Source organism: Cololabis saira, chromosome 21, assembly GCF_033807715.1.
Source record: "Cololabis saira isolate AMF1-May2022 chromosome 21, fColSai1.1, whole genome shotgun sequence".
Taxonomy (NCBI): Eukaryota; Metazoa; Chordata; class Actinopteri; order Beloniformes; family Belonidae; genus Cololabis; species Cololabis saira.
The window spans coordinates 7,808,313-7,826,506 of NC_084607.1; the positions used below are offsets into that span (position 1 = coordinate 7,808,313).

The window sequence follows — 18,194 nt, forward strand, 5'->3', positions numbered from 1 at the left end:
CACGGCGCGGCCGCCCCCCGGGTAAGCCTCCCTTGGAGCTGGTCCCTCCCCCTTTGGCCTCCCCACACTGCCACCCAGCACCTGCTCGCCGTCAGCAGCCTGCTGCCGCCACCCCCCCGCCTCGACCCCCTCTGTCTGCTCAGGAGCTTCGGAATAGCTTTGGGAGGGTCATACGGGTCCCTGGTCGTTTCACTGGGCCTGTTCTTGTGAATTCTGGGGGGACGTGTGTGGTGGATATACACACACAGGACAATTGTTAATTCTCAGAGTTATAATTCACGGCGACCTCGCCCATGTTACAATGCCTTGTTGTTCCTTTTACAAGGGATATTCTTCCCTGTAATTATACGTGCTACTTTAAGAGTAGAGACACACCTCGGAGGTGTTCACGTCTTTACCTGCGCGAGAGTTTGCTGTTTGGTGGTTTTTGATTATTCACTGTGTTAATTGAATTAAATGGAGTGCTCTCCAAAGAGGAATTAATCTCCGTCGTTTCTCTGCCTACATCAACCGCACTCCTACAATTGTATGTTTCTGAAATTGAAATAAAGTTTCATAAAAAAAAAAACAGATGAATGAACCGTCATTCTGTATTTGGGGTCAGTTTGGGATCTTTATGCCCTCTAGTAGTCAAATCTTGGAAATTGCAGCTTTAAATGTGTCTTGCATATTTATATATTTCACATCAGAGTCATGTTAATTGATCCTCATTTCCTTTCCTGTGTTCCCTCTGGTCGTAAAATCTGAAGTTTACCTTCCCTCTGACTTAACTTACTTTTTTATTTTAATGCCGAACGGAGACTCATGAGTCCTGCATGTGCACGTCAATAATAAATCCACTTTCTGGAAACACTGTAGTAAACTAAGTTGGATGTTTAAATGTTTTTGTCTCAAAGACTTATTATTTTGAGGCCCATTGCAATAAAAGTTTACTAACAATATAAATGTTTTATGACAAGTAATAAAGTACACATGAACGAAAAAAGTATTTTTCTTTTATTTATTGATATTAACAATCAGAAGCTTATCATATAAATTGCCTCAGCTCTCATTGTGTCGGAAAAAAATGAACACTTGTTTTCTCAGATGTAAGAACTAAAAAACCTAAAGGGGAGAAAAGTGAATAACATATATCCTCAACAGAGCACACACAGATACTTTGGTTAAAGCGTCTGCTAAATGACAGAAGTAGTAGTAAACCTGATGAAAAAAAATGTTGTATTAATTTTGTTCTTATTATTTTCGTTGGTAAATTAAATACTTACTGTAACTGCGAGTAGGAATAAATCCGTAGAACCGTGAGCTCTACCGGAACTTTAGATTGTAACACCGGGCGGAAGATCGGACGTTTTTAGAGAACGGAACACGTGAGCAGTGTTTCCTTTGAGGAGGACGGTTCTGTTGTTTACTTTCTTTTTTCTCTTCAACAATGTCTAAAGTTAATCACCTGAGAGAGGTTATCGGTCAGCGACTAACAGCAGCTGCTTTAGAAATATTCTCAGTGTTTGAAAAAACCATCTTGGAGTATGAAGAAGAGCTGGACCGTCAGCGCAGACTGTTGGACCTCGCCTGGAAACCTGAAATCAGACTAAACAGAATCGGTACGTAGCTCTGTAAAGTTGAATGAATGAACACATGAATATGACTCCTACAGGATCCCTTTATTTAGAGTTTATTTGGAGTTAAAAGCCGTGGTGATGAAGCAAACGAACTAAATGGGACCCGTGGCGGAGCATTCTCAATGGGCCCTAATGATAATTATTTTACTATTCAACAACTAAAAGATAACGTACACCTCATCCTACCCAGCAAACAACACAAATGCTCAGGTTTACTGAGCCAAGCAAGCCTAGGTGTCTCAGAAAGCCACAAACCAGTTCACACACACACACACACACACACACACACACACACACACACACACACATTCACATCCACATCCACATCCATTACTCTGGTAGAAGTATAGATACTAGAGTTTAAAAATACTCCTGTAGAAGTTGAAGTATCAACTCAAGTTTTTGACTCAAGTAAAAGTATAAAAGTACTGGTTTCAAAACTACTTAAAGTATAAAAGTAAAAGTAATGTAAGGGGGGAAAAGCCATTAAGGACAAAAGCCATTGAAAATGAATGCATCTTAGTATAATGCAAATATATTAAAGAACCATATATGTGTACTATTGAGCATTAACATGTGTTTCAGAGAGCAGGAGATATGATGACTAGTTGCCTAAAAGTATTGTAATGGTGCAAAAAGTCAAACTTCAGAGGCATGTTATCATTTATCCTAACCTTTATTGGAATGTACATCCAAGTTTAGTTGCAGGAATCTGAGGGAACGGATGTAAGAACAAAACTGGACAAGAACATCTGAAACAACCACAACCAAATTCACTCTATCCGGATGGAGCAATTTAACTGGATAATTGTTTTTAAAGGCCGAAATGAAATAGAGTAACAAGGCTGTTTTTAAAATGTAAGGACTAAAAAGTACAGATAATTGCGTGAAAATGTAAGGAGTAAAAGTAAAAAGTCGTCTAAAAAATAATTACTCCAGTGAAGTATATATAACCAAAATTTCTACTTAAGTAAGGTAACAAAGTATTTGTACTTCTTTACTTGACACCTCTGGACTCACACAGGGTCGAGGCCAAACCATCTTTAATATAACTTAAATATAAAATGTAAACTACAATTACACAATCTATTCAGCTAGAATATAGACACAATTGTCTATAATGCCATTAATGAGATCTATAAATAGAAAATAGACACGGCGGTCTAAACACAACAAAACGCATAGCCTATTAAAAATCTATACTGCACACAGTATGCATTCAAATAGAAAATGGACTCGGCGGTCTATTACAGTTGATAACAACACAAGGCACATTAAGGTGGTCAAGGCAATAACAACATTCTGATCATTATTTATGTACTCACTAGGGCTGTTCGAGTAATCGATTTTAAATCGTAATCGTGATTATGTAATTAGAACGATGTTAAAACGTGAAACTCTTAAAATCGATTTTTCACTTTTTTTTTTTTTTACCTTGTCTGCACACATATTAATGATTGATACCATATTAATGATTGATGGAAATACCTCTCAATACCTGCGACAAGTGCCCCATCGGAGAGGCTCTTTAGTGTAGGAGGGGGCGTTGTAACATGCCACCGGGCATCCCTCAAGCCAGATGCGGTAGACCGGCTCGTGTTCCTTGCAAAAAACTTGCAAATGTAATGACTGACATCACACACCTCTACCTCCTTCATGGGTTGCATTATTATTTAGCATGCAAAGACCCAGTTTAGTTTAATTAGAAAACGTCTTGTTTTATTTAATTGGAAATAAAACTTACTGTATGTTTGCAAGTGCTGATTTGCTGATTTTTTTTTTCAGAGATAAAACTTTATATTTTATTATATTTTTTAAAACTTTTTTTCAACTTATTTTACAGAGCTTTGCACTTTATTCATTCATTTTTGGTTTAATAAGAGCAAAGTTTGCCCTTAAAGCCCAATGGGGCAAATGTTCAATAAAAAAACAGCATATTTGAAATAATTTCTTTGCCTTTGTCAATTCACAAAATAATCGTAATCGAAAATCGGATTTTGAGAGAAAAAAATCGAGATTTTATTTTCGGGCAAAATCGAACAGCCCTAGTACTCATCGATTGCTGTCTCTGCGCTTGTTGCCGCTGCACCAATTCACAGACTCCAAACTCCAGAACATCATCCTCGGCTCGAGCAAAATATTCCAAATAATGTGGAAAACAAGGTAACGGTTCAGAACTTTGTACATGCTGTGTGGTCTTCTTAAAGTTTTACCCTCCTCTCCTTCATGGCGGCGAAATTGCCAACCACTTTCTCCTTATCGATGTCAATGTCCTGCTCAACACTCAGCAAAGTGAGGTTTGACAGTCTGGCCTCATCCATGCACGAACGTAAACAGGTTTTTATGAGTTTCAGGCGGCTGAAACTTCTTTCTGCACTGGCACTGCTGATGGGAATTGTTTTATAAATTCTGTGAAGAATGGTCAGATGGGGGTATGCTCCATCCATGTCATTGGCAACGAGGAAAGGCAGGACTGCATCGGTTTTCAGCTCCAATTGTAACTTGGAATATAATGTGTGCGAAAAGAGTGGAATTCCTCCACAATTTCCTCTGGCTTGGAGACGTCTTCTGAGTAGAAACGTGCAAGCTGCAACATTTTTTTTCAGCATTGGGTTGCTCAAAGTGCTTTGGGTTGAGTGCTGTGAACAAGTCGGCCATTTCTTTGAAGTCAGAAAATCTATTTCAAACTGTCCCACAAAAATATCAAGAATGTAAAAATAAACCTCAGTTTTGAAGCGACTTCTACTGTCTTGGATGGGGTCATCTTCTGTGTTCTCATCAAATTGCTTCTTCCTCCTGCGCACTCTCTCCTCTGTGAACTCAGTGGATGCGTTTGCGCTACTTTTTCTCGCCATTATTTTTGCGGTGCTCTCCATGGCGTGATTCTCTAATCTGGGTCACTGTTGTATCAAGGAGATCCACGGCACTGTTGATGTCTAGTGACTCTTTCTGCAGATAATTAGACAGAATATACAGGACTGTCTCAGAAAATTAGAATATTGTGATAAAGTCCTTTATTTTCTGTAATGCAAAATTGTCATACATTCTGGATTCATTACAAATCAACTGAAATATTGCAAGCCTTTTATTATTTTAATATTGCTGATCATGGCTTACAGCTTAAGAAAACTCAAATATCCTATCTCAAAAAATTAGAATATTCTGGGAATCTTAATCTTAAACTGTAAACCATAATCAGCAATATTAAAATAAAAGGCTTGCTTCATTTCAGTTGATTTGTAATGAATCCAGTATGTATGACATTTTTGTTTTTTTTAATTGCATTACAGAAAATAAAGAACTTTATCACAATATTCTAATTTTCTGAGACAGTCCTGTATGTCCTTTTAAGCAGCTCGTTCCAAAACACCAACATGAATTTAAACTCAAATGTGCTGAGTTTAGTGAGCAGGCCTTGGGTGTGCTCTGCTTATGGTGCGTGATGCGGTCCAGGGCTTTGAGAATTGCAGGCAGGCTCTGTATTACAGCTTCTGTGGCCTGCTTCCTTGTGTCTGACAGACTCTTTAATATTAGAACAGTTCTCTCAAGTTGCACATTATCCTGTTCTTCTTCCAGTATTTTAAACCGCGGGAGGCTAGAAGTTAAAAAACAGTACAAGGTCTCAAGCGTGCCGAAAAATACTTTAGCGCTGCATAAAGAGCACGCAGCATCTAGTGCTAGATTCAGGTTGTGCGCGGCTGCGCGCAGCAGTGGACGTAAAAAGCTTTGTCGGAACAGTTTTGCTTCACTCTGTCTTGCAGTCCCGTTAACCGTCCAGACATCATCCTTGCGCCATCATAGGCTTGACCCCTGATATGTCTAACATTAAGGCCAAGGTCTTCAGTGAGTGCTTTTGTCAGAAGATTATAAAATGACTTGGCACCGCCATCAGGTAACTCATCAAATTTCACAAAGCGCTCAACGCTATTGCCTGATTTGGTAACATATCTCAGTGATAGGGAAAACTGATCTATGCGTGTTATGTCGATAGTTGAGTCTACAATAACGGCAAAAAACTTTGCTGCCTTCACTTCGTCTATTATAGTGCCCAATGTCTCGCTTGCAACAGCTTCAATAAGCTCATTTTGTGACTGGTGGATAAGGTAAGTTGCAGTGCGGCTTACAGGGTTCATCAGGTGATGCTCAAGAGTCGAATCGTATTTTGCCAGTAATTTCAAAAGCTCTAGAAAGTTACCTTCATTTGAGTCAGGGTCGCCAGCCTGGCATATTCGCTGTGGCCACGAAAGGCCAGGCCTTGTCTAGATAAAAAGAGAGTGGTATCGATCAACCTGTGGAGGATCCTCCGATTCCTTTCCACCTGCTCTTTCTCAGCTCTTATCAGTCCCGCGATCACAGTGTTGTCCTGAGTCAGACGGTACTTTGACATTAAATATGTCTTCTCTGCTTCACGGTGCGCACTGGACTTTTCATGCAGCTCAATTCGTTCTGGTCCTTTTTTGTAGTTTGAAAATCCTGTGCATAGGTCAGCCCAGCCTTTCCCAGCCTTTTCGCTTGTTTTCTTGCCAAACAGCCAGCAAAAGAAGCAAAACATCTTGTTTGCTCTGGGGGAATAAATGAGCCACTGTCGCTCCATGGTGCCCGAAACTCCCAAAATGACGGCTGACGGGTTTAAAGCGCTGTCTTTCTTGGTCGTATGGAAAATCGTCATTATTATCTTTCAAACCTGGCTGACAAGCTCCATGCCCGATGAGAGCCCGGATTACCTCAGGGGTGAGAGTGCGGTCTCCAAACAAGACCGGGTCAGTCGAGTACACTTGCAGAGATAAGACGTTGCTGCCGAGGCGGCTGCCCGCCGAGCCCGGTCCTCCGCTGTCAAATGCGGGTGTGTTTGCGCTACTGGAGCACAAACTAGCTTCCAGGTGGTGGTGGTACTAAATGTACCGGCAACAGTTGTGTGCTGCAGCAGGGCTCCTGGTCGTCCTCCAGAGGCTCCAGTGGCATTTTCTGAGTAATATTAGTGCTGCTGGCCACAACGCCGCTATAGCTAACATTAACCTCCTCATCAGCCACTGGCGCCGTTGCAAAATATGAGGTGAGCGGCGGACAGGAAGCAACAAGCTTCTCCTTTCTCTCTTTTATCTTTCTTTTAAATTATCTAGACTGGTGCTTTTTCTTGTCCATTTTTCCTCTTTCACTTCCCTCCAAAATGCTGCAGTTGCACATACAACAAGACTAGTTAGTTCAAGTGTAAAAAAACGAAACAAGTTAAGTTACAGCCAATGAGCGTTGGCTCACAGCCCCAGTGCTTTCAGGACAGTTGTAAAGTAAGAATTAGCCTACACTGGCCGCACAATGCACATTTTATCATTATTATAGTCTACAATTTACGATTATAGATGAACGTATCACACAAAACGGGGCCCTACCATTGGGCCCGGGGGCGACCGCCCCCTCGCCCCCCTTCTGGCTCCGCTACAGAATGGGACGCTCCCCAGCTCAACCAACTGCTGATGTGGTATTCGGAAACCCAAACTAACTTGTTGCTCTGTTTAATTGGTGCTGCCTTTCATGGTCGATTCAGACTCTGGACCATATTGTTATTTCATGCCTTACAATTAAATGTTCATTTTGTAGAAAAGATGCAGATCTCTGTGTAAGATATGAGATGACACTGGCAAAATACCCGATGATGAGCATCGTTGGAGGATGTTCATATAGGAGTTCAAATGCAGTACTTGTAGTTGGATGAAACGGAAGACCGACAGATCGGGACAAACTTTAAACCTCACAAATACAACCAAACAATCAACTCTGGGAAGCACTTTTGACTTGTTAAAATCCTTTCTTTTTGTCCCGTTTTGTAATTCCAGACCTCCCACAAGAATATGTTGTCGATAACCTGGAGAGGAGCTGCAGCCCGGACCAGGAGGAACAAGGGAATCCACAGACTACAAAACTGGAGGAAGACTCCAGCGGTCAGGAGATGAAGCAGGAGGACGTAGAGGTGGATGTCTCATTGGTCAATGTTGCTGATGTGAAAGTTGAGAATGGTGAACCAGTACTGGACCGTGGCCAGCTGCTGTTGCACACTTATCCTGAATCTCAAAAGGAAGATGAAGAAGGAATGGAAAGATTATGCTCAGACTCCAGTAAAACTGCAGGTCTGGAGCCAATGAGACGACACGGTGACCACGAAGACACTGCTGTCCCGTCAGAAGGCAACTTTAAAGGTAAATCAAAGCTGACTAGGACCCACACTGGGAAGAAGGCATTTTCTTGCAGCATTTGCAGGAAAGAGTTCAGTAAACGTTGTATTTTAAAGGATCACATGAAGATCCACTCTGGCGAAAGGCCGTACCTGTGCAACACCTGCGGAAAATCGTTTAATAAATCATCAAATCTCAAGAAGCATAAAATGATCCACACGAGCGAGAAGCCCTACGTCTGCAAAACATGTGGAAAAAGTTTCAGGCAACGTTCAGACCTGCAGATTCACTCGAGGACCCACACTGGCGAAAAGCCGTACCTGTGCAACATCTGCAACAAAACCTTTACTCAATTACCACATCTTAAACGCCACATACTCACGCACACGGGCGAGAAGCCCCACGTCTGCAAAACATGTGGAAAAAGTTACACGCAACGTTTCCGCCTGGTGGTTCACTCAAGGACCCACACCGGCGAAAAGCCGTACCTGTGCAACACCAGCGGTAAGTTTTTCTGTCCAAGGGTAGATTTTCAAGAAAAAAATGCTTTTTAGAAAAAACAATTATTGCATTTGTTAAGGTTAGGTTGTAGTAGCTATGAAAAAAATAACTGTGTCTCAATGATGACATTTTAATACTTTTTCCATGTGTTGAAAATTCAAATGTGCAAGAATTTCACTGTTTTGGGTTTGTCCCCAACCCAGACTTTTTGACATCCCCTCTATAATAAAGCAATAAAAAGTGCTAAATTAATTAAACTTTACTTTGCATGTCCTTGTAACAACTTAAAAAGGCATTTTTCAAATTCATATAATTTTATATTTGTTCAATTTGCAATTTATTTATAGTTAAATATTGCTGCCCCTCGTACATCTGTCATTACCATCACACTCAACATTTTAGAGAGCAATAAAGTTTTTACAAACAGTTACTTACATTGTTGCATGCAAATTAGATGCTCCAGAGGAACATTCCCAGACATGAGGCAGAAGCCTGATTTTTTTTTTTTTTTTTTTTTTTTGTTTGATGCTCACATATTTAAGTAATTTGATGTTTTACATCCTGATGTGAGAGTATGTTTATTAGGCGTCATTACCAAACAAGTCACTAGTTGAGTATTTTAGTTCATTAATAGGAAATTTCCCTTTATTTACATATTCAGTGTACAGCGTGCGTAGCTAACCAGTTAGCTTAGCTAGTCAAAAAATTTGCCAACATTTTCTGCAAAGTTGTCATTACCATCACACAAGTGAGTGTGATCGTAATGACTATCAGTGATGGTAATGATATTTGATTTGTTTATTACCTTTATAACTAGAATATATTAGCATAATTTACCATGCACTACTTTACTATGATACATAATTGAACAGTGACAAACCATAATTTACATTATTTTTGTTTGAAGATGTCAACATGGCCCCATCTAAACCATCTCAACGGTCGAAAGAATACAGAGACAAAATCAAGGAAGATCCTGAGAAATATCAGCAATATCTTGAAAGAGAAAAAGAGAGATACAAAAAAAGAAAAGAGACTGGAAAACTGAAAACCATCTCACAATTATCAAAGCGGGAATAAAGATGCAGGAGACGACAGTGGAAAGATAACCAAAGAAACAGTAGGACCAGTAATAACAACAGAGAGAAGATGGAAGTTATATAGCTGCAAACACACCTCCCATATCTCCTATAAGTGAGGAAGAACATGAGAATGAAGTGCTCATTCTTGAAGCTTCACCTGATATTTCTGACAGTTCTCATGATAAAACTCCAAGTCATACGAGAGGACGGAAAATTGTGAGAACAAATAGGGCAAAAGCTTACCGTGACCTTGCTGAGTACCATCTGAAGCTTGAACATGCTCTGAGAAAAGGTGGAGAAGTATAAAAAAAGATATCAAAGGCTCTCCGAGAAGATTCAAACTTCAGATTCCCCCAAAATGAAATTAAAGCAACAAATGAAGCTAAAACCGAAGGCCCTTCGAAGAACACTACTATTTCAGAATGTAATGCTTTCTCAGCTGAAAAAAAAAAAGCATTCTGGGACAAAAGAAAAACAAATAGTGTCAAAGATTCTGGCTTTGAAGATTCTAAAGAAGTACCACTTGGTGAAAGAGGCAAAACACCAACTTGGTTTCTCAGCCAAGATAATGCGGACGCACAGTGAACGTAATCAGTGTGGATACCACTGAGAAAATCAAGATATTCTTGGAAAGAGACGATAACAGCAGAGCAACAACAGGGAAAAGGAAGACACTCACCTGACAGAAGGTGAAAAAGCACAAGCGTTTTCTAAATGACACACTTCACAATCTTTATCGGAAGTTCAAGATGGAAAGTCCACTGTTGAAGCTGTCATATACAGAGTTTTGGAAAAACCGGCCGTTTTGGGTTGTGACACCTACTTCACGTGACAAAGATACCTGCTTATGCAAAATACATGCCAATGTGCAGTTTATGGCTGACAAGCTAGCGTATCATAGATTGATACAAAGCAAAAACTCTGACAGGTTGATGGAGACCTTTTATGCTGCGAAAAGCCAACAAAAGAATGTGCATACAGAGAGTGTAACCTCTGGTTGTATCCTTGTGAAAACAATGAGCATCATTGGCAAGAACCTTTTTTTTTTTGGCCTATGAAATGATATTCTGTGGTCCCAGAGCCCCAGCCAGTCACAAAAAGGCACATGAGGCTACCAGAGAATGTGTGGGAGAAGTTGTGCTCCCCCAGAGAATGAAACAAACTTGTGTCTAAGGTTTATGTTGGTAGCACACTTTAAACTGTCAAAATAGTTTTTTCAAAGGGATATTTGAATGCTGTTAATTTAAAAAAAAAAAGTGCTGAAAATAAAGCCAGACACTTTAATTCTGCTATTGAGGTTCTGCACATAATGAGTTTTTATATTGTTAAATGCATTTTCTTATTGCTAGTGTGTAAAATCATTTGGTTACTTATGTGGTTGTTGCAGTCTCAGAATGTGACATGTTTTTTTTTAATGCCTTAAACACTATTTTTCTTACTATACCATATTTCTTACTAGTATTTGTCTTTTTATGACATTGGCCGGGTTTCCCAGATCCAACCTCTCTTAAGGATTTAAGAGAGGTTCAAAGAAGGTTTCAACTAAAGGCTGAATTAAGCTTCTGCGTCACACCAACGCAGAGCACACGCCGCAGCCGTGACGCCGTGCTGAACCCTTCTGACTTCTCCGTCTCTCCGTTTGGTCGCGGTGCAGTACCCCCCGCGGCCACTAGTTAGCGATCTTTTTCGGAATGGTTTATCCGACTTTTTCCGGTCACAGTAAATCAAAGAGATAAGGACAACTATTGTGCAAAAAAACAAAAACAAAAAAAATCACATAAACGAAGAAAAGAGCCCTGGAAGTTCACTACTGATTCAAACCGGAAACCGGAAATGCTTCGCTTTCAAATGAACCAATCACAGCGCTCTTGGTCTGCGTGTGCTAGTTACAATTTTCAGGAGGTGCACGTCAGAGACGGCGCAGGTGACGGCGTGTCCTCTGCGTCGATCCAAACCACACACCGTAGGCACGGCGTCATTTTGACGCAGAAGCATAATTCAGCCTTAAGAAGGTACCCTAAGATACGGGTGTTTCCCAGATGACTTGACCGTCCTTTAGTTTCGCTCTTTCAGAAGCTCTTTGGAGGAGCTGTCCGGACCGGTTCTGAAACCAAATCAATCGATGCCAGGCAAATCGATCACCGATCACTATCAGTGCATTTTCACACGCAGCCAGGCATCAGATTCTTCCGCGGAATTCCGCGGATTTTGGTCTCAGCCAAATATTTCCGCGGTTTCCACGGAACGGGGGAAAAAAAAAAAAAAAAAGTAGGGTTACGGCGTAGGTTCTGCGTCGATTTAACGCGTACCATAAATCAGCCTTCACAGACAGACAGCCAGGACGCGGCAGCAGCAGAAATGAAGAGGAGCCGGCAGCTCAGTTTAAAATACAGTTTTGCAGCGGGACAAAAAAGCAGCAGCACTGCTGTGTTGCAGGTAGGCTGTGCAGAGATGAGTATGGGCTTGCCACCCGCCCCTTGAAATACGGAATTGTTACCTAATTGGGAATTAAAAGTTGCGTTCCGTATTGAACCAATACGGAACCCCTTTGCGCTCCGTTGCCTCGTTAAGCCTCAGTTATGGTTCCGCGTTAAATCGACGCAGAGCCTACGCCGTAGGGTACGCGGCGACCCGCAATGTACGGCGTAGGTTCTGCGTTGGTCTGACGCAGAACCATAAATCAGCCTTTACCTCTCACTGCTGCTAACTGCACCGACACGCGCAGCTTTAAACAAAAAAAAAGTCAAGTCAAGATGTCTCCAGAGTCTCCAGACACCCCACCTCGTCCTAAAAGAGGAAACGGAGGTCTCCCAGAGGTGTGTAAAGGCTGAATTATGGTTCTGCGTCAAAACGACGCCGTGTCTACGGCGTGTGGTTTTTGTACACGCAGAGGACACGCCGTCACATGCGCCGTCACTGACGTGCACCTCCTGAAAATTGTAACTACGCGTCGAGGAGACGCCGACCACACGCAGACCGAGAGGGCTGTGATTGGTTCGTTTGAAAGCGAAGCATTTCCGGTTTCCGGTTGAATCAGTAGTGAACTTCCAGGGCTCTTTTCTTCGTTTATATGTGATTTTTTTTGTTTCTGTTTTTTGCACAATAGTTGTCCTTATCTCTTTGATTTACTGTGACCGGAAAAAGTCGGATAAACCATTCAGAAAAAGATCGCTAACTAGTGGCCGCGGGGGGTACTGCACCGCGACCAAATGGAGAGACGGAGAAGTCCGAAGGATTCGTGACGACGTCACGGGTGCGCCGTGTGCTCTGCGTGTGTGTGACGCAGAAGTATACCCGCACCTTAAGACAGCATGCTGCAGGGGACCTCCATAAACGTAGGCTGAATTATGGTTCTGCGTCAAAACGACGCCGTGTCTACGGCGTGTGGTTTTTGTACACGCAGAGGACACGCCGTCACATGCGCCGTCTCTGACGTGCACCTCCTGAAAATTGTAACTACGCGTCGAGGAGACGCCGACCACACGCAGACCGAGAGGGCTGTGATTGGTTCGTTTGAAAGCGAAGCATTTCCGGAAAAAGTCGGATAAACCATTCAGAAAAAGATCGCTAACTAGTGGCCGCGGGGGGTACTGCACCGCGACCAAATGGAGAGACGGAGAAGTCCGAAGGATTCGTGACGACGTCACGGGTGCGCCGTGTGCTCTGCGTGTGTGTGACGCAGAAGTATACCCGCACCTATAATATAATATATATTATAATATATATAACATCCCAGAGCAGCCAGGCATCTGTTGCAGAGTTCCTCATACCTGAATCATCCCCTGAGCTTGATATGGTGTGATACGGGACATATATTATGCTCTTATTTATTGGTCATAATATACAGGTGAAGGTCAGAAAATTTGAATATATTGCTAAACTTAATTAGTTTCAGTAAATTCAACTAAAGGTGAAACAAATATATTATTTCCCACTACATGCAAAGTGAGATATTTCAAGCCTTTATTTGTTATAATTTTGATGATTATGGCCCACAGCTTATGAAAACCCCAAATAAAAAATCTCAAAAAATTTGAATATTTTATGAAATCAATAAAGAATTAAATAATCAAAATTATAACAAATAAAGGCTTAAAATATCTTGCTTTGCTCAGTGGAGCTCATGAAGTGAGCTCCTCATCACTGAACTTTGAGCAGATCTGTTCGGAGTTCCACACCACAGTTCTGAAAGACAAGGAGCTGCTTGTCTTTTGTCGTTTTGTCATTTAATTTAGGTGTGAAAGGGGGATTCTGGCCATTGTAGAAGTTTAAGATATAATTATCTTGATTTCAAGATTTATTCATGCATGAAGAATTAGCCATGATGATGAATGTGTGTTATTATGTTATCAAAATGCATCATTCTTTGCAAAAATTCCGATTTTTTTGTGTGTATTCTTGCATTGATAAAAGATGTGATTATGGAGCTTTGAGACCACCAGAATGCACCATTTTGAGTCTATTTTTAAAAAAAAATTTCAAGCCATTCTGATGCCTGGCAGCACTGCTACCTAACGCACTAATTCCCTGCTGCCTGTGCGTTATAATGAAAAATTAAGATGATAAATATAATTCAATGACCCTTTTTCATGATGAAAACAAGACTGCAACTAAATAAGAAGTAGTCTTGGTAAGAGAATAATGAAGAAATGTATTGTTTTTATTAAATGTGAAAGATGGTCGAAAGGAGAAATTAACTTAACGATCATTCAGCATATAGGACCACATTGTATCCTCCTGACTAGTAAAACAGAATCCTTCACCTCAAAAAAATATTCTGAAGTTTATTTAGCTGCTTGACCGTTTTCACTATTGCATTTATCAACGTTGTATTTGCAGATGTTTGGAGACACAGTGGGTGTGGAGACCAGTGTTGGGACTAAGGAACACACTTCTTATTCCTTATTTTTCTTTTTTTTCCCTTTGCTGTCACCAATGAATGCTAAACAATATAAATCTAAAGTATAAAATAGATCAAAATTTGTGCAGGGTGCATGGTTTTAATATGTCATTGCTTGGTGTGATATTGATTTGCCTGACGCGGCTGGATCTGTGAGTCTTTGTTCACTAAGATGGTTGTAAAGACTGGGTCAGCAACATCTTTCATTTCCTTCTTAATGAAAGAGATTCTTAAGCTAAGAGCAACTCTGGGAAACGCGATTTTCTTTCACAGCCTCCTTAAGAAGGTTTGAAAGAAGTCTTTCACTGTTAAGAACTACTTAACTGATCTGGGAAACCGCGCCATTGTCCTGATGATTTGTATAAGCTGGTTGATAATCACCGGCAGGTCCCTGACTGTTGTTTACTATGGGTCACGCCACTGTTGCTGTGCATGAATTAAAATGCTACACACTTATTTGAGAGTGCTGAAAACTTTATTTTCTATTTTAGTAGTAGTAGTAGTATTCTCTTTATCTTTGTTGTCAAAAAAACAACAAAATAACACCAGTGTTAATTTGTATGTCATTACCAAAACATGTAATTACCGGAATACATTGTCATTACCGTCACAATACACTTTTTGACAGAAAATGTTGCTTTTTTGTTAACTTGGGTTTTACCTCAATCATTGTGTTAATGTTTAAATGTCTAAATTTGCATTTTATGAAAAAATATGCATCGCAATTCAAATATTCTCATTAGTATGCAATATTTCATTGTTGAGACAAGGCAATATATTAAAAAGTTAGAGAGAACATGGTGTTAAAATGTATTTTAAATGTACTTACAAATATTTAGAACATGATCTTAAAGAGCATGTTTTGTACTTACTGGAATGATTGTGAAAACTTTGCTTGTCAAATCATTTTGTATTAAAATCAGTGTTTTGTTTTTTGTGATGGTAATGACATTTGGCTGTGACAACTTTGAAAAAAACATCATAATATCAAAATGATCATGAAGTACAATGAAAGCTATGCTAAGATCTTTGTTCCAGACCAATTGAAAAACCTTTTGAAATAGAAAAAAACAGAGATTAAAGAACTTTTCTTTTTCAAAATTCCAAAAGTCAAAAGTGCCCCAAATTGAAGAATAACCCAGCTATCTTGTATAATCATGTTAATTGACGTGTTAAAAGTGACGCAACGCGGGTGACGAAGCCTGTCGCTGATGGAGCTCTCCAGGGTTCTGGTGCAGCTCTCCAGGGTTCTGATGGAGCTCTCCAGGGTTCTGAAGGAGCTCTCCAGGGTTCTGATGGAGCTCTCCATGGTCCTGATGGAGCTCTCCATGGTTCTGATGGAGCTCTCCATGGTTCTGATGGAGCTCTCCATGGTTCTGATGGAGCTCTCCATGGTTCTGATGGAGCTCTCCATGGTCCTGATGGATCTCTCCAGGGTTCTGATGGAGCTCTCCAGGGCTCTGATGGAGCTCTCCATGGTTCTGAAGGAGCTCTCCATGGTTCTGATGGAGCTCTCCAGGGTTCTGATGGAGCTCTCCAGGGTTCTGATGGAGCTCTCCAGGGCTCTGACAGTCTCATGAAGGGGGCGGGGGGGGGGCAGGACAGAGCCGGCTTTCCTCACCACCTTGTCCAGTCTCTTCCTCTCTGCTGCAGTGATGCTGCTGCTCCAGCAGACCACCCCATAAAAGATGGCCGATGCCACCACAGAGTCATAGAAGGTTCTCAGGAGGCCGTCCCTCACTCCAAAGGACCTCGGTCTGCGCAGCAGGTGGAGTCTGCTTTGGCCTTTCTTCTAAAGATTAGGAAACTTCCCGAACTAACTTGTTGTTCTGTTAACTTACTTTACTTACTGTCTACTTTACTTTCATGGTCGATTCAGACTCTGGACCATATTGTTATTTCATGCTTTAGACTTAATCGTTTATTTTGTGGAAAAGATGCAGATCACAGTGGTTCCGTGTAAGATATGAGATGACACTGGCAAAAAACAAGATCGTTGGAGGATGTTCATATAGGAGTTTGTTGTCAGAGTCGGAAAGCTCGGCGGCTCTGCATGTACACCCAGTGCTAGACCGAAAAAATAAAGATGACGTTGTGGAACAATAACGGAGGCATCAGTCTTGCTCGTGACTGGAACTCACTGTATGACTTTATTGTGACAAGCTCATTAATATAAACATCATCTCACATGTCAACATCAACAAAGACATCTTATTGGCTATCATCACTTTCCGTCACATAACATTAACATTAAGTTTGCCTCTTAACAAAAATAAACATCTTGTACAATTGAGGGCACATTTATTTGTATATGTTAACAGAGTTCATATGCAGTACTTGTAATTAGATGAAGCGGAAGACCGAAAGATCAGGACAAACTTTAAACCTCACAAATACAACCAAACAATCAACACCAGGAAAAACTTTTGACTTGTTAAAATCCTTTCTTTTTGTCCTTTTTTGTAATTCCAGACCTCCCACAAGAAAATGTTTGTAAGGTGGAGGAGGACGGGGTTTTCAGTGACCAGCACCTCGATAACCTGGAGAGGAGCTGCAGCCCGGACCAGGAGGAACCAGGGAATCCACAGACTATAAAACTGGAGGAAGACGCCAGCGTTCAGGAGATGAAGCAGGAGGACGTAGAGGTGGATGTCTCATTGGTCAATCTCGCTGATGTGAAACTTGAAAATGGTGAACCAGGACCGGACCGTGGCCAGCTGCTGTTGCACACTTCTCCTGAATCTCAAAACGAAGATCAGGAAGGAACTGAAAGTTTACGCTCAGACTCCAGTAAAACTGCAGATCTGGAGCCAATGAGACGACACGGTGACCACGAAGACGCTGCTGTCCCGTCAGACAGCAACTGTAAATCAAAGCTGACCAGCACCCACATGGGGAAGAAGGCATTTTCTTGCAGCACTTGCAGGAAAGAGTTCAGTAAAAGAGGTATTTTAGTGGAACACATGAAGATCCACATGGGCGAAAGGCCGTACCTGTGCATCACCTGCAGCAAAACCTTTACTCAATTATCAACTCTTAAACGCCACATAACCACGCACACGGGCGAGAAGCCCTATGTCTGCAAAACATGTGGAAAAAGTTACACGCAACGTTGCAACCTGGTGATTCACTCAAGGACCCACACCGGCGAAAAGCCGTACCTGTGCAACACCTGCGGAAAAACCTTTATTAAGTTATCGGCTCTTAATCGACACAAAGCTGTGCACACGGGTGAGAAGCCCTATGTCTGCAAAGAATGTGGAAAAAGTTTCAGTGAAGCTTCCAACCTGGTGGTTCACTCAAGGATCCACACCGGCGAAAAGCCGTACCTGTGCAACACCTGCGGCAAAACATGTACTACATCATCAAATCTTAAAAGCCACATAACCCACGCACACGGGTGAGAAGCCGTATTCGTGCAAGACGTGCAGCAAAAGTTTTAGCTGCAGAATTGATTTGCTGAGTCACATGAAAAATCACCCAGAGGAGAAGTCTGGTGATTCGTGATAAATGAAGCTCATGTTGTCGCCCATCAAACTGTTCAACAATTTTTCTATTCTTATAATTCTTATATTTCTTCTTAAGAAATATTTTCTTCTCAAGAAAACATTATTTTTCTTATATTTTTATCTTTATATGGGTGTTTGGATTTTGGTGAGTTTGATTTGTAAATTACAGCGCTGTGAGAGTGAGATGGAGATGTCAATTTCCCCGAGGGAACTTCCCAAAGGGATTAATAAAGTTATCTGAATCTGAATCTGAAGTTTCATCCATCTATGACGTCACCCACAGGTTTTCTTTAGTGGGGTTTTGAAGTCTCTTTTTTTCCTCGTATTGTGGCATGTTGGAATTTACGGAGCCTGTGAAGGATGATGCAATATATTTTCATTTTCATTTCATTAACTCGTGTGCACGTTCCATCAAC

The 18,194-nt window shown here is 41.2% G+C and overlaps 1 protein-coding gene across 2 annotated transcripts; it reads left to right on the plus strand.

Annotated features, from left to right (window-relative positions):
• The first annotated feature begins 1,362 nt into the window (after positions 1 to 1,362).
• On the plus strand, positions 1,363 to 17,963 carry LOC133422631 (zinc finger protein 79-like). Of its 2 annotated transcripts, none has more exons than XM_061712656.1 (3): positions 1,363 to 1,601; positions 7,451 to 8,290; positions 16,742 to 17,963. In XM_061712656.1, exons 1-3 carry the CDS (start codon positions 1,430 to 1,432, stop codon positions 17,671 to 17,673), a joined length of 1,944 nt encoding a protein of 647 aa, XP_061568640.1. In that variant the 5' UTR covers positions 1,363 to 1,429; the 3' UTR covers positions 17,674 to 17,963. The 2 variants fall into 2 exon arrangements, with proteins under 2 accessions (XP_061568640.1, XP_061568641.1); XM_061712657.1 differs by having other exon boundaries at positions 7,451 to 7,810.
• Positions 17,964 to 18,194: the final 231 nt, after the last annotated feature.

What these genes read in the sequence shown, in the direction of transcription:
- LOC133422631 (XM_061712656.1), top strand. Translation starts at nt 1,430, where the DNA reads ATGTCTAAAGTTAATCACCTGAGAGAGGTTATCGGTCAGCGACTAACA. An exon ending in AATCAGACTAAACAGAATCG is followed by an intron (nt 1,602 to 7,450) that starts GTACGTAGCTCT and finishes TTGTAATTCCAG; the next exon opens with ACCTCCCACAAGAATATGTT. An exon ending in GTACCTGTGCAACACCAGCG is followed by an intron (nt 8,291 to 16,741) that starts GTAAGTTTTTCT and finishes TTGTAATTCCAG; the next exon opens with ACCTCCCACAAGAAAATGTT.